General features: G+C 34.4%; 1 protein-coding gene across 8 annotated transcripts in view; it reads left to right on the plus strand.

The window, feature by feature from the left end:
- The window catches only part of Pam (peptidylglycine alpha-amidating monooxygenase), a 292525-nt gene that overhangs the window by 203115 nt on the left and 73287 nt on the right, over positions 1–16123 (plus strand). For all 8 annotated transcript variants that reach the window (XM_077800613.1, XM_077800609.1, XM_077800620.1 and 5 more), the window contains one exon: positions 12909–12957. In XM_077800613.1, coding sequence (XP_077656739.1) covers positions 12909–12957 — 49 coding nt within the window. The remainder of the gene's footprint in view (positions 1–12908; positions 12958–16123) is intronic.

The raw sequence follows: 16123 nt of genomic DNA on the forward strand, positions 1-16123 counted from the left end.
GTGTCTTTGAGGTTTTCTGTTTTACTGGAGTATAAATTTTCAAATTTTTTTCTAATTATATTCTGTATTTCAGTAGTATCTGTCATGATATTTCCTTTTTCATCACAAAATTTTAGTAATTTGAGTTTCCCCTCTCCTTTTCATTAGGGTGGCAAAGAGTTTGTCAATTTTATTTATTTTTTCAAAGAACCAGCTTTTTTGTGTTTGTTAATTTTGGGGATTATCTCTTTTGTTTCAATTTCATTGATTTCTGCCCTAATTTTAATTATTTCCTGTCTTCTACTACTTTTGGTGTTGGTTTGTTTCTCTTTTTCCAGGGCTTTGAGCTGTAATGTCCGGTTGTTTATTTGTTGACTTTTTTCTTCTTTTAATGAATGAACTTGATGCAATAAACTTTCTTCTTAGTACTGCCTTCATAGTGTCCCATAGATTTTGATAAATTGTGTCAGAGTCCTCATTTACCTCCAGGAATTTTTTTTTACCTCCCCTCCCTGATGTCTTCTGTTATCTATGGGTCATGCAATAGCATATTATTTAGTCTCCAGGTGTTGGAGTAGCTTCTATATATACATCCATGTATGTATAATATGTCAGAATACACTCCATTGTCAGGTACATCTACAAAGAACAAATTTTTAAAAAAATATGGAGCTTAAAAACCAAAAACAAAAATGTGGCCATTAATTTTAGTTTGAGCTGAGCTTTTCAAAACATTCAACTTAAATTACAGCTTTTTAGAATATAAATATCCTATTTTTAGAACAAAATGGAATGTTTTTACTGTTAGGTTACCTGTCCTTTTTTATTTTTATTCATTTATGCTTTTGTAATAACTCAGAAACCATGAGTTTAACTTAAATAAAAGAGGAGTAACATATTGATGCACAAAATAATTAAGAATTCCAAAGGTTATATACTATTTAAAAATACCTCTAAGACCATTCAAAAATTCAAAATAGAGCATTTTATATGAAAAATATGTTTTCAGCTTTATATTTAAAATGGTTTCTTGATCGACACTCTTCAGGTCACATTTTATTCCATTATTTATTTTGTTTAGTATTTTCTGGCTGGTTCCAGGACTTTTTAAAAGTATGTTCTGGCCTCAGAGGAAAGTAGAGACAGTAATTGGGAAAATGCAAAAGGAAATTAAGATTATTATTTAATAGTGACTATATATTGGGGCTGGGGATGTGGCTCAAGCGGTAGCGCGCTCGCCTGGCATGCGTGCGACCCGGGTTCCATCCTCAGCACCACATACCAACAAAGATGTTGTGTCCGCCGAGAACTAGAAAATAAATATTAAAAAAATTCTCTCTCTCTCTCCTCTCTCACTCTCTCTTTAAAAAAAAAAATAGTGACTATATATTAACAATAGAAATAAGGAGGCAAAAATTTGGACTTTTGGCTGAAAGAAAGAGAGAATTTTTTAAATATATATATTTTTTAATAGCCAGGTATAATATTTAAACTTCTCTAAAGGAGCTAGTGCACAAGCTAGTTAAAGGTGTCTGGTTTTAGCCAAAAGACAACTGCTTCAAACAAATACATGTTTAAATATGGTATGTCTGTAAGTATAAAAAGCTAAAAACTCCACACCCTCAGCAAAGAGACAATAGTATAGAACTTTGTTTCTTGATCTGGGTGCTGATTACATTAGCATGTTCACTTTTTCAGATTTCCAAAGCTGTATCTTCTGATATTTTTGCTTTTTTATATATTATTTTTCACTAACGAGTTTAAAAATTCTAGAATTCTGAAACTTAGTGCAATACATATTTTTTAAAAACGACATATTTACCTAGTATTGGTGGGTTTTGTCTTTTAATTTTACTTCTCTGGATATGTGACTTTGAAGCAGTTTTCATTGTTCTGAGAGAAGAAATAGTGAGAATTCAAACTTCATTGTAGATTCTTCATGTTGTTATTTGCATTCATAAATGATGGAAACAGGAACGTGCTCTGACACTAGTCTTCCCACAACATCCTCCTCTCGCCGAGTGATTATAAAAGCAGGGAGGTAAGTCTGCCTGACTTCCATTTGATCCCTTTTGGGAACAGCACAGGCCATCATTTCTGAAAGTCATCTTCTTGCAGAATGGATAAATGCATTTTCTCTTCCTTGCCACAAGGCAAATGGAAGCTAGCAATTTCTAGTCCCAAAGCAGTGAATACCAAATCAAAAGAGGCTAACTCACTACAGTGACAGCTTCAAAAGAAATTCTTTTTTGAAGATTTTTTTTTTCATAGTGCTAGTTTATTTAGCACTGAAACTTGTCTGCTAAGCCAGCTTTCAGCAACCTCCAGGAAAACCTGTGTGTAGCTCATGTCATATATTAACAGTGCCTCTATTTCAGTTATATTTTGCAAAGCAGATATACATTTGATGTGATAACTTTAAGGTGTTAGTGCTTTATGAACGGGGACTATTTTATCTTGAAGTATCTGTCACTGGAGAGTCCTAATACTTTGAGAACATGCTTTCAGGGGTCAGTAAATTCTGCAGGAGAAATTTGGTGTCTCGGATTATGTTTTAAAGAAACTCTAATTTTAAAAAATATCTGTAGAATATCCATATTTTAGTTAATTTGCATAATTACCAGTACTGTTAAGTGACTTGGACATGCATTTATAATCAAAGTACTATGAAAAATCCAACAGAGGAGGTGCATCTTAGCTATTCCAAAACCAGAGCTACATTCAACATTCCCATGCCACAAATGAGCATAAAACACAGATCTGCTGTTTCCATACTTGGGTTTATTTCCTTCTTGCCTCTCAAGCCTGTGTGCATCTCTCAGCAGCAGGGTTTCAGTTGCACAGAAATAATCATTTTGATATAGCTACACAGATTAACAATATAGAAACGCCTTTTTAGAAACAAAATCAAATACGACATGGGTCAACTGATAGCAGTCTGTGCAAATGCCAAGGAAACTGGCTGTGTTAGATCTATTGAGATCACTCTTCATTTTCCAAAGGGATTTCCAGTCGTTTTTAATTATATGAAAATTTTCCTGACTTTAGAAATTAATCCCCAAATAATCTCCTGCTATTGATCACCTTGGGAGCCATGATTTTGTCTCAGCAAAACATCATCTGTCCCATTAATTTAATGTTGCTAATTTAGAACAAAGAACCATAAGGTAAAAATCAAGACAGCTTAATAGTCAAGTAGTTATTACACTATCTATGTACATACATTATTACAAAATTATTGATGATGGCTGCATTATCTTTGATTCATTTCCATTTATGTGCTCAAGACAGGAAGAAAGCAGAGAATGAGTCCTTTAAATTATGTTCAGAACACTCTGGGGAGGGAAGATTGAAAGGTGTGATAGAGTTTAGAAGCATTTGCTCCAAGTTTTCTAGAGCAAGATTCTTTATTAAAGATGTTACTGCTTTGTTTTTCAAGACTTATTAATGATTACAGGCAAGCCTTTTCAGTACTTCCATAAGAGAAAAAAAAATCATTATCCAAAACTCTGGTTTTGGATAGTAGGAAATGGGTGTTTTATTCCTTATGTATGCCTTCCTAAAAGTATGGTGAAGTGAAATCCATTCTATAATTGGCTTTCTGAAGGACTTTACTAATTAGTGGGATATAGTCTACAATAATACATTGGTTCCCTCAGGAACAATGGTTGACCTGTTTGTTTATTAAAGCAGGAAACAACCAGGATGAGATGAGCTCATGCAATGTAGAGGGCTATCTCTAGAGGGAAAAAGTAGGAGAGACCAGCAGACTCTAAGAACCTAAGAGGTAATAGATTATTATCATTCATTATTCCTCATCCTTACTTGACTACTTATCTAAGAATCCAAGCAGGAACTACATGCTATTATTAGAAAAGCAAGCTAAATAGTTTGGGATGGATAACCTCATATCCCATGCATTCACCTCCCATTAAGAGAATTGAACTTCCTCCTCCTTAAGTGGATATCGGTACATACCACTGGCTACTTATTCATTCTTGCTTAATTCCTTCATCTTACCTTCAGGGTCTCTCTCTCTCTCTCTCTCTCTAGCAGGGATTGAACCAGGGGCAGTCAACCACTGAGCCACATCCCCAGCCCTTTTTATATTTAGGATATTTCATAGATAAAATGCCTTAAAACAAAACTTCTTTTATTTGGGAAAAAAGAGAGAGAAAAAGAAAAAATAAAGAAAATACATATTAATCATTAATGTTGGAGGATTAAACTTGAGATGCCAGTGTGTCTCCAGTTACCTGAACTACTATAGGCAACACTCTTAATCTCTACATCCTCTTTTTCTTTATCTATAAAGTTTAAGAGTAGAACTCCTCCATCTCCAGGGTTCCTTTCACTTCTGAGTTCTCTGAGTCTGTATGTTTGATAAAATGTCTTGCTGTGGTTATACATCTCTGCTTCAGCAGGGAACTGTTTCTCAGAAAAGGCAAGCTGAGACCCTTGTGAAGCAGTCATCCAGTTTTCATCTTGCTCAAGATTAGATTCTGATAGAATGCTATTTTCAAGTCTCATCCAGTGTCTGGAGATATTTGTTTCTTTCATCATCAAACTACTTTTTAGAAGTCTTAACACTCAAACACCACTACTGCTGTACTGTCCTATGTAGTGATGTATTTCTAAGTCATTATTAGTTTCTGTTATTTTACATTTCTTTTTAAAAAATGTTCTTTTAACTTTTCCATTGTATTCACCATTATAAAATTACTAGTACATACATATGACACTGTAATGGAATACAATGACATAATGAAATACCCCTCCCAATGTCACCTGATGCCTGTCTACTGAATGAATTTTCCTCTCCACCTCTGTACCGGATCCTTTTGGCTAAAATTCTATCTTACTGCCAGAAAAAAAATGAAAAATTCCCTTAACAAGGATGTCTTTCATTCAATTCTCTGTAAATACAGAACATTATTATCTAACAGCCACTATTACCAGTGTGTCTTGGGAGAGAGAGTAAGCCTAGAGCCCAATACAGTGAAGACATTAATTTACTTTGGAATAAGAAAATTAAAATAAAAATAATTGGAGCTATGTTCAAAGAAGAGCTGTCAAGATTTTTGCATGTTAATAGTTGTACAGTAACTTCAATATCAGCATAAAAATGGTCTCACTCTCTCTTCTGCAAATGCAGGATCCCATTGAACTGACTCTTTCTTTTCCAGAACTCAGAAAGAATCAGTTTGTCTTGAGTCTGATCAAGGGGAACTTAATTGCTAAAAATCATAGAAGAACCTTGAAACCAGACATTGTCAACTTCTTCACAGTCCCAAGGGCCTCTAAATCAAGAATTTCATTTTATCTAGACCATGGCATCTTACTAAAATTTCTTTATTTCATTGACAACCCTGTTCTGCTGTGTTCTTTATCTACTCAGTTTAGAACTTTCTGAGAATATCTATTTTGCACAGTCTCTTTTTTTCAAAATACACATACACCAATTGTTTTTAATATGAATTTTTAATTTTTAAAATTTGTTATAATTATTTATACATGACAATAGAATGTATTTTAACACATCATACATGAATGGAGTATAACTTCTCATTCTTCTGGTTGTACATGATACAGGATTATACAAGTTGTATAATCATATATGCATATAGGATAATAATGTTCAATTCATTCCATTATCCTTCCTAGCCCCATACCCTTTCCTCTCCCTTCACTCCCCTCTGTCTAATCCAAAGTATCTCTATTCTTCCCTACCCTCCAGTATGAATTAGCATCCATATATCAGACTAATATATATATTAGTCCTTTGGGATTGGCTTATTTTGGTTAGCTTGATATTCTCAAGCTCCATCCATTTACCAGCAAATGCCATAATTTCATTCTTCTTTAAGGCTGAGGAACATTCCAAAGAAATACAAAATTTCTTTATTCATTCATCTGTTGAAGGGCACCTAGTTTGGTTCCATAGCTTGGTTATTATGAATTGAGCTGTGGTATGGCTGCATTACTGCAGTATGCTGAATTTAAGTCTTTGGGGTATAAACCAGAGAGTGAACAAATTCAATTGTAATTCTGTTTTCAAGCTGTCTTTTTATCTCTTTGCTATCCCCATGTTCCTTTCCCCTTTCTATTCCTGTGTTGTAAGTTGTTGTGCTTTAGTTTCTTCCATTTTAAAGATATTCCAGACTTATAAAGGGAAAAATGTATTTCTTAAAAGTAATATATCCATATGCTAAATTTTTGTCAATAGAAGGAGTAACATTTAACATTTACTAAATTTTTCTTAAGCTTCAAATATAGTGCCAAGTTCATAAGTTAACATCTCATTTATAGATTAAAGTTTCTTACTATTATAAATATTGATCACTAGAGCTAGGAATTGGGGAACATGCCTGTAATCCCAGAGACTCTGGAGGTTGAGACACAAGGATCCCAAGTTTAAGGCCAGCCTCAGCAATTTAGGAAGACCCTCAGAAACTTGATAAGACCCTGTCTCAAAATTAAAAATGAATTCTGAGGATGAAATAGCTCAGTGGCAAAGTGCCCCCCGTGTTCAATCCCCAGTAATTTTTATATGTGTATATATATGATTTTACACATCTGCCTTAACAAAAACAAATGCATATGCCAAGCCCTGGTTCATGATGTGGCAGACTTTGTCCGTTGTTGGGGACGCAGCACCAGCAGATGACATCCCCAAAGAAGAAAACAGACAAGAAGAGGAAGCTGTGAAACAACCCAGCTCCTAGCAGAGAACCTCAGAAAGGAGCTATAAGATCCCATCTAGTGTAGAAGCAAATTTTGTGAAGCAGCTGGACTAGGATGAGATGATCCTTCAGGCATCCAAAAATGAAGACCTTGAGAACAAACCTGTGAGCTTTCAAGACTTCTGCAGTTTCACAGCAGTAAAATCCAGTCACCCTGAGATAGTCCCCAGGGTGTTTTTGAACTTGAGGAACAACATAAGACAAACATGGCTGTGCTCCTGAGCTCTGCATTGCTGCATCCTGAACCTACAACATGTATTTTATTTGTTTACTATCTATTTTATTTATCTACTTCATGGCATTGCATTGTGTTTTGGACATTGTTGATTGGGTGATTTCCCTGGATATGAGTCTGTTTGTTTTCAGTGGTCTGGGCTTGAGCAAGAAATGTGATATAATTTGTTATTTTTTTTTTGAGTTTACAACTATTACACTCTTTTTTTTTTAATTTTTATTGTTGGTTGTTCAAAATATTACATAGTTCTTGATATATCATACTTCACACTTTGATTCAAGTGGGTTATGAACTCCCATTTTTACCCCATCAGTTACACATTCATTGATTTACATATTGCCATACTAGTGTCTGTTGTATTCTGCTGCCTTTCCTATCCTCTACTATCCCCCCTCCCCTCCCCTCCCCTCCCCTCTTCTCTCTCTACCCCCTCTACTGATTCATTTCTCCCCCTTGTATTTTTTTCCCTTTCCCCTCACTTCCTCTTGTATGTAATTTTGTGTACCCCTGAGGGTCTCCTTCCATTTCCATGCAATTTCCCTTCTCTCTCCCTTTCCCTCCCACCTCTCATCCCTGTTTAATTTAATGTTAATCTTCTTCTCATGCTCTTCGTCCCTACTCTGTTCTTAGTTACTCTCCTTATATCAAAGAAGACATTTGGCATTTGTTTTTTAGGGATTGGCTAGCTTCACTTAGCATAATCTGCTCTAATGCCATCCATTTCCCTGCAAATTCTATGATTTTGTCATTTTCTAATGCAGAGTAATACTCCATTGTGTATAAATGCCACATTTTTTTTATCCATTCATCTATTGAAGGGCATCTAGGTTGGTTCCACAGCCTTGCTATTGTGAATTGTGCTGCTATGAACATCGATGTAGCAGTGTCCCTGTAGTATGCTCTTTTTAGGTCTTTAGGGAATAGACCGAGAAGGGGAATGGCTGGGTCAAATGGTGGTTCCATTCCCAGCTTTCCAAGAAATCTCCATACTGCTTTCCAAATTGGCTGCACCAATTTGCAGTCCCACCAGCAATGTACAAGTGTACCCTTTTCCCCACATCCTCGCCAGCACTTGTTGTTGTTTGACTTCCTAATGGCTGCCAATCTTACTGGAGTGAGATGGTATCTTAGGGTGGTTTTGATTTGCATTTCTCTGACTGCTAGAGATGGTGAGCATTTTTTCATGTACTTGTTGATTGATTGTATATCCTCCTCTGAGAAGTGTCTGTTCAGGTCCTTGGCCCATTTGTTGATTGGGTTATTTGTTATCTTATTGTCTAATTTTTTGAGTTCTTTGTATACTCTGGATATTAGGGCTCTATCTGAAGTGTGAGGAGTAAAGATTTGTTCCCAGGATGTAGACTCCCTATTTACCTCTCTTATGAAATGTGATATAATTTGGGCACTGAAAGAAGCCACAGAAAAAGAAGTGGTTGTGGAAACACCATGGATGAAGACTGAACAACAGCATACCTTTTTTTTTTTTTTAACAAACCATCTAAATAAATATTAAACACCTTAAAGATTCTTTAAATAAAAAATAAAATCAGTGGAATAGTTTTATTCCTTTTCTGCCTCTAATTCACACAGATTTAGTCCTGTAATTATTTCAGACCATTTTATTTTACTCACTGCTATTCCCATATTTTTTTAAGGGATGTTATTCAATTTTTCTGGTCTACTGCCCTGGATTAACTTTTCTTTTATTTCTTCTCCTTTCTTCTCTCTTATTTTCTTTCACTCTAGTCCCAGAATAAGTCTTTCCAACCATCTTCTTCAGCCAGTTCATGGTTTTGGTATCCTGAGTTCATTTTCTGTACATTTCTTAAATATCTCAATTCTGATTTCTTTTCTTTTTAAAAAAATTTTATGTGGTAATATATTAGCAGAAGTATCAATACATTTATTTGTTATAATGAACTCTTTAATTACCATCCATTTTTATGATGATGCATAATCAGAGACAGATTTCATATACAGCCTGGTGAATTGAAATGAATAAATTCTTATGAGGTTTCATATCTTGTAGCCAAAGCACTGCATTACAACAGAAGGTCAAAGTCAGAGTATGTTGCAAATCATCAGTGATATATGCAAAACTAGCTGAAGTTTCTGAGTTCACTAGAGTAAATCCAGGGTAAGGGTTATGAAAATAATAATGCATCACTGTCAGAAGGATCATGTTGGAGTTAAAAGGCCATGGTTTTCATGCCAAACACTAAGGCCAAAATATGCTTCTCACCAAAGTTTTTACCTGCTGTAAGAGCAGATGTGGTTCCAGTAGCACTCCTTAACCCCAGACCACTTTGTTTGGTAGAGTCTAAGTTGTTCTCACTGGGACTTCTTATCCTGTGTATATGCAAGAATTGTAAGGCCTTCAGGTCAAACTGTAGAAAGATGTATCAGAAGAGGCCAGAATCTTTAGAATAATAAAATTTGATGTTGAAATAGTGAATGTATCAAGATTAATAAACGTTGGCAATGCCTAAAATGTATGTAAATATGCTTTATATGTTTTTACTTTGAGATAACTTTTAGATCTTTGTTAAACTAAAATATTGTTATTAAACTATATATATGTTAATTCCTTTTATAAACAGAACAATTTTTTAAAGTCACAGTTAAAATAGTGATTCTACCACCTCAGGGTTAAATAATGATGGATTTCCCAAAGCATTATCCATGATATAAAATAATATCTACCCACACATTCATATGCACTTTAAAAATGCTTTGAAGCAGTGGATAATATTGACCAAATAAATTTGATAGAAGCAAATTTCTTTGGCCATTATGCAGAATCTGTCTAGTATGATTTTAAAGTAAATGTCTTTGCTAACTTTCCTTTTATAGGTTTTAATTTCTGAAGCTTTTCATAAAACAGACAGGGTTTTTATTTTGGATCTATGTATATTCACCAGCCCAATCCCATACAAGATTTACTACTTTCTGTTTGACAAAATTATGTTGCGAGAATTGAGCTTTCCTTACAAGTTGTTGTAGTATGCAAGTTTAGAATTTGTTTCTAATTTGTTTTTATTTTTGTGCTTTAAGAAAAAACTACTCCATGTAGATATTTCTAACAAATAATAATATCTAATAGGAAGATGCTATGTTTTATTGCTTTTAGTAATAGCTACCTGTCATTATGCTATTAGTAACTTTCCTGCTACTCTTAATTTGGTGGCAGCTTTTAGCCTTAATAAAAAATTGTTTTCAATAGTTCTTGAGTTATGTTAGCTTACTTATTAATTTCTTCCATTTAATTTTATACAACTCATGAATGATTTGCCATGTTGTATAATGGAATGAGCCAGGCACTGTGATGCTGCCTGTAATTCCTGCAACGCAGGAAGCCGAAGCAGGAGGATCACAAAAGTTCAAGACTAGCCTCAGCAACTTAGGGAGACTCCATCCCAAAATAAAAAATAAAAAGTATTAAGGGCTGGGGATGAAGCTCAGTAGTGGAGCATCCCCATTCTGAAAAAAAAAAAATCAAAACATGATTCTTTTGTATTATTCAATGCAAAGATATAACAAGAATCCAAAAGATAATTTTCAGTGCGCATTGAACTTTTTGCTTGTATGTGTGTTGTGAGGGAGTCTCCCTGGTTTTATAATAAAAACCTGAAAAATCTGACATTCAGTAATCAGTAAATACTATTTAGGGGCTGGGTACTGAACTATTTGAACACTTTATATGATCCTGTCACTCATTTCATGATTTCTGTGTACACCGCATAAAATCCAGACTCTAAATCCACTCTGTGTGGCCTGTACTCTTAATCTTCAGCTGTGCAACCACCTCAATTCTCTTTTTTTACTATGCTTCTTTCCACAATGGCCTCTCCTGTCCCATAAGCATACCCTATTCTTCTATAGGCCTTTACTGTCCCTTCAACCATGGATGTTCTTCCTTAGGTCTGGTGTCCCCCCCTTCACTGACTCTACCAGATAAACAGCTGCCCAGAGTCCCATCCTATTGCATACACTGTGTAACACTTTTTTTATTTTTTTTCCTATATGTCCTGAACCATGAGAGCAGGAAACTGGATTATATTGTTTTCCTCTGTATCCAAGTGTACAGCATAGGGTTGGGATTACTCTGGCTGCTCAATAAGTTTAATTAAATAAATGGGTGATTCTTTTTTCTCAAAATAACTTTATAATGCAGGTTATTTTTTAATACACATGAAAAAAATGTTGCCTGCAATGAACTAAGCTAATTAAGTAAGCCTCTGGAGTTTGGCCTTCCTCTGGTGTGAAGGAGTGGTATATTCTCTACCATTATCTTTTGATCAGTGGAGATATTTACATGATTAACCGTAAGGTCATTAGCTAATCATTTTGAAAGCAGTACGGATGAGGCATATTTATTAAATCACAGTAGTACATATAAAAGAGCTTGTTCTAAATAATGAAAGCTTTGTTTAAAAAATGAAGAAGCTACTCTATTATCCTTTTTATATTTAAAATTGTGATAAATTTGATTCATTCAATGCAAAGATATAACAAGAATCCAAAAAATAATTTTCAGTGCACATTGAAATTTTTCTTGGATGTTGTTGTGAGGGAGTCTCTCTGGTTTTGTAATAAAAACAAAAATCAGACATTCAGTAATCAGTAAACAGTATTTAGGAGCTGGGTACTAAGCTCTTATTATTATTAACTTCCTCCTTCTTTAAAACTCGAAATTATGGAGAAAAAACTTCCCTGAAATAACTAGGAAGACACTGCCTCCCTGAAATGGACTCAGTGTGTTAGAGATTCCTTTGTAAAATGAAAAAGGCAAAAAAAATGATTGAATAAAAGTGCTTATCTTTTATTCACTATTTTAAGATCAAAACTAATATTATACAGAGATTTTTTATATTTTATTCTCAAATTATTATACATGATTTCATGTGTTTTTTTCTTTAATTAGCTAAAGTAAATCAAAATACATCTTGTTAGTTACCTGTTATTATATATTTCTAGATGAAGCTACCTTAGTCTTTCTCATGGAAATGATAACCAAGTGGAAAAAAAAAGCCACTAAAACTTCATTCCACCTGCTGATATTTATTAACACACTTTATTTCTTAGTCTAGTATAACTCTATCAATCTTGCACACACCCATTGCACACAATAATTAAAAATTTGTATAAAAACTCTAAATTTTATATAAACTTTTATAACTACTGAGAGTAAAGTGTGAAGTAGAAAAAATTTAATCACTCTGCAAATACAAGAAATTAATAGTGTATTAATCATGATCTCTGTGGTGGAAGGTCAGCAAGTTCAATAGAATTTAGATGGGTATTTTTCATTCCTACTTTATTTTGCACTTGGGAAACAGAGAGAGAGGATGTGCAAGAAGTTTTTGCGGTTTTGACAAAGATAAAGAGGTACTCAGAGGCTTTTGGCTGAACTTAGGGTATAAAATGAATTAGGATCAGCTATTTATTTTAAAGGTAGGGATATGCATGGCCTAAATTACAAGACGAGGTGATTCCTATATATAATTTGAGACATTAAACTAAAAATGGCAAAACAATGCCTTCAGAACCTTAATCATGGGCTACAAAAGTTCTTGAAAAGTACAAAATGCAGTTGTTTAGTTTCCCATGGGAAAAAAATCTTTTAGTTGACCGGATTTTTTCTGGGTATTTTAGCAATATAAATAATGCAAAGAGAGTAGCAACAGCCTTCTTCTATGAGCTATTACATCTGCAGGAAAGCCCATAACCAATGAGTTGATGAGCCAAGAAATACCCAAGACTGCATGAACTGGTAGTTTTGTTGTTTCTGTGGGTGACTAAAGGAATTAAGGAATATTAAAGTATTTTGTAAAATCAGAAAGAAAATGTAACATAGTTTTTAGGTTTTATATTTAAACACTTACAATTTATTAGTTTGACATCCCCTTTTCTGATTTTTGTATTGAAGGTATGTGTTTGTGTGTTTTCAGATAACCACAAGGACTGTTCTGGCGTGTCTTTACACCTCACACGTCTGCCGTAAGTTCCTCCTGCTTTCTTTCTTTTTTTTTTCATATTTATTCTATTTTGTTGTAGTAGTTCTAATTAGTTATACATGACAGTAGAATGTTTTTGACATATCATACATAAATGGAGTATAACTTCTTCATTCTTCTGGTTATACATAATGTGGAATTGTACCGCCCTGTAATCGTATATGCACATAGGGTAATAATGTCCCATTCATTCTGCTATCCTTCCTACCTCTATGCCCCTCTCCTCCTTTTACTCTCCTCTGTCTAATTCAAAGTGCCTCTATTCTTCCCTAGCCACCTGCCCCCACTTTATTGTGAATTAACATTCATATATTAGAGAAAACACTCAGCTTCTGGTTTTTTGAGATTGGCTTATTTCATGTAGCATAACATCCTCCAGCTCCATCAATTTACCTATAAATGTCATGATTTCATTTTTCATTAATGCTGAGTCCACATTCCATTGTGAATATTTACCCCATTGTCTTTATCCATTCGTCTGTTGAAGGGCACCTAGGTTGGTTCCATAGTTTAGCTATTGTGCATTGAGCTGCTATAAAACATTGATGTGGCTGAACTATGCTGATTTTAAGTCTTTGGGGTATAAACCAAAAGCTGGATCAAATAGTGATTCCATTCCAAGTCTTCTGAGGAATCTCCATACTGCTTTCCAGATTGGCTGCACCAATTTGCAGTCCCACCAGCAATGTATGAGTGTGCCTTTTTCCCCACATCCTCACTAACACTTTTTGTTGTTTGTATTCTTGACAGCTGCCATTCTAACTGGAATGAGATGAAATCTTAGAGTAGTTTTGAATTGCATTTCTCTCATTGCTTGAGACATTGAACTTTTTTTCATATATTTGTTGATTGATCGGCTTTCTTCTGTGAAGTGTCTGTTCAATTCTTTAGCCCATTTATTGATTGGGTTTTTATTGTTGTTTGAGTTCTTTATAATATTCCATTGATTAATGCTCTATCTAAGGTGAATGTGGTAAAGATTTTCTCCCATTCTGAATGCTCTCTCTTCACATTCTTGATTGTTTCCTTTGCTGTGAAGAAGCTTTTTAGTTTGAATCCATCCCATTAATTGATTCTTGATTTTAATTCTATTGCTTTAGGAGTCTTGTTAAGGATGTCAGTTCCTAAGCAGACATGGTGAAGATTTGAGCCTACTTTTTCTTCTATTTGGTAGAGGATCTCTGTTTTAATGTCTACGTTTTTGATCCACTTTGAGTTGAGTTTTGTGCAGGATGAGAAATAGGGGTTTAATTTCATTTTGCTACATGTGAATTTCCAGTTTTCCCAGCAAGATTTGTTGAAGAGGCTATCTTTCCTCCAATGTATGTTTTTGGCGCCTTTGTCTAGTATGAGATAACTGTATTTATATTAATTTATTGCTGTGTCTCCTGTTCTGTACCATTGGTCTATGTGTCTGTGTTGGTGCCAAAACCATGCCATTTTTGTTACTATGGCTTTGTAGTATAATTTAAGGTCTGGTATTGTGATGCTTCCTACCTCACTTTTCTTGCTAAGGATTGCTTTGGTTATTCTGGGTATCTTCTTTTTTTTTTTTTAAGAGAGAGTGAGAGAGGGAGAGAGAGAAAGAGAGAGAATTTTTTTAATATTTATTTTTCAGTTCTCGGCGGACACAACATCTTTGTTGGTATGTGGTGCTGAGAATCGAACCCGGGCCGCATGCATGCCAGGCGAGCGCACTACCGCTTGAGCCACATCCCCAGCCCTGGGTATCTTCTTTTTCCAAATGAATTTCATGATTCTTTTTCTATTTCTGTAAAGAATGCCATTGGGTTTTTAATGGGGCTTGCCTTAAATCTGTATAATGCTTTTGGTAGTATGGCCATTTTGACAATGTTAATTCTGCCTATCCAAGAGCATGGGAGATTTTTCCATCTTCTAAGGTCTTCTTCTATTTCTTTCTTTAGTGTTCTGTAGTTTTCATTGTAGAGGTCTTTCACCTCTCTTATTAGGTTGATTCCCACATATTTTATTTATTGATTTTTTTGAGGCTATTGTGAATCGGGTAATTTCTCTTTTGGTGGATTCATCTTTGATGTATAGGAACACATTTGATTTATGGGTGTTAATTTTATATCCTGATTCTTTGCTGCATTCGTTTATTAATTCTAGAAGTTTTCTGGTGAAATGTTTTGGATCTTGTAAGTAGAATCATGCTATCAGAAAACAGTGATAGTTTGAGTTCTTCTTTCCCTATTTGTATCCCATTGATTTCTTTCTTCTCTCTAATTGCTCTGGGTAGAGTTTCAAGGACAGTGTTGAATAAAAGTGATAAAAGAGAGCATCCTTTTCTTGTTCCATTTCTTACAGGGAATGATTTTAATTTTTCTCCATTTAGAATGATGTTGGCCTTTGGTTTATCATAGATAGCTTTTACAATGTTGAGGTATGTTCTTACTCTCTCCCTAGTATTTCTATTGTTTTGAGCAGAAAATGATTTTTCTGCATCTGTTGAGATTATCATATGATTCTTGTCTTTAAATCTTTTGATGTGATGAATTGTGTTTATTGATTTCTGTCTGTTGAGCCATCTTTGCACCCTCACTTGATCATGGTACACAATCTTTTTAATATGTTTTTCTATGCTATTTGCCAGAATTTTATTGCGAATTTTTGCATCTATGTTCATCAAGAATATTAGTCTGAAGTTTTCTTTCCTTGATGTGTCTTTGTCTGGCTTTGGTATCACAGTGATACAAGCTTCATAGAATGAAGTTGGAAGGGTTCCCTACTTTTCTATTTTATGGAATAATTAGGGGAGTATTGGTGTTAATTCTTCTTTGCAGGTCTTGGTAGGCTTTTTAAATTTTTCCTATCATTATTATTATTATTATTATTGCATTACAATTCTTAATATACCTTTATACCACAATTTATCATATCTCTGATTGTATATAAGGTATGTTGACACCAAATTCATATCTTCATACATGTATTTTGATAATGATGAGAGTCTCCTTCCACCATCCATGCTATTCCTTGGTAGGCTTTTGATGGTGTCTTCTATTTCACTGTTTGAAACTGATGGGTTTTCTTAAATGAGCAACAACATTAAGATCTTTGCAAACTATTGTGGAAGGCAAATTAACTCAGACTTACTGTTTTAAAGTCATGAATATGAATTATCTCAG

Source organism: Urocitellus parryii, chromosome 1, assembly GCF_045843805.1.
Source record: "Urocitellus parryii isolate mUroPar1 chromosome 1, mUroPar1.hap1, whole genome shotgun sequence".
Taxonomy (NCBI): domain Eukaryota; kingdom Metazoa; phylum Chordata; class Mammalia; order Rodentia; family Sciuridae; genus Urocitellus; species Urocitellus parryii.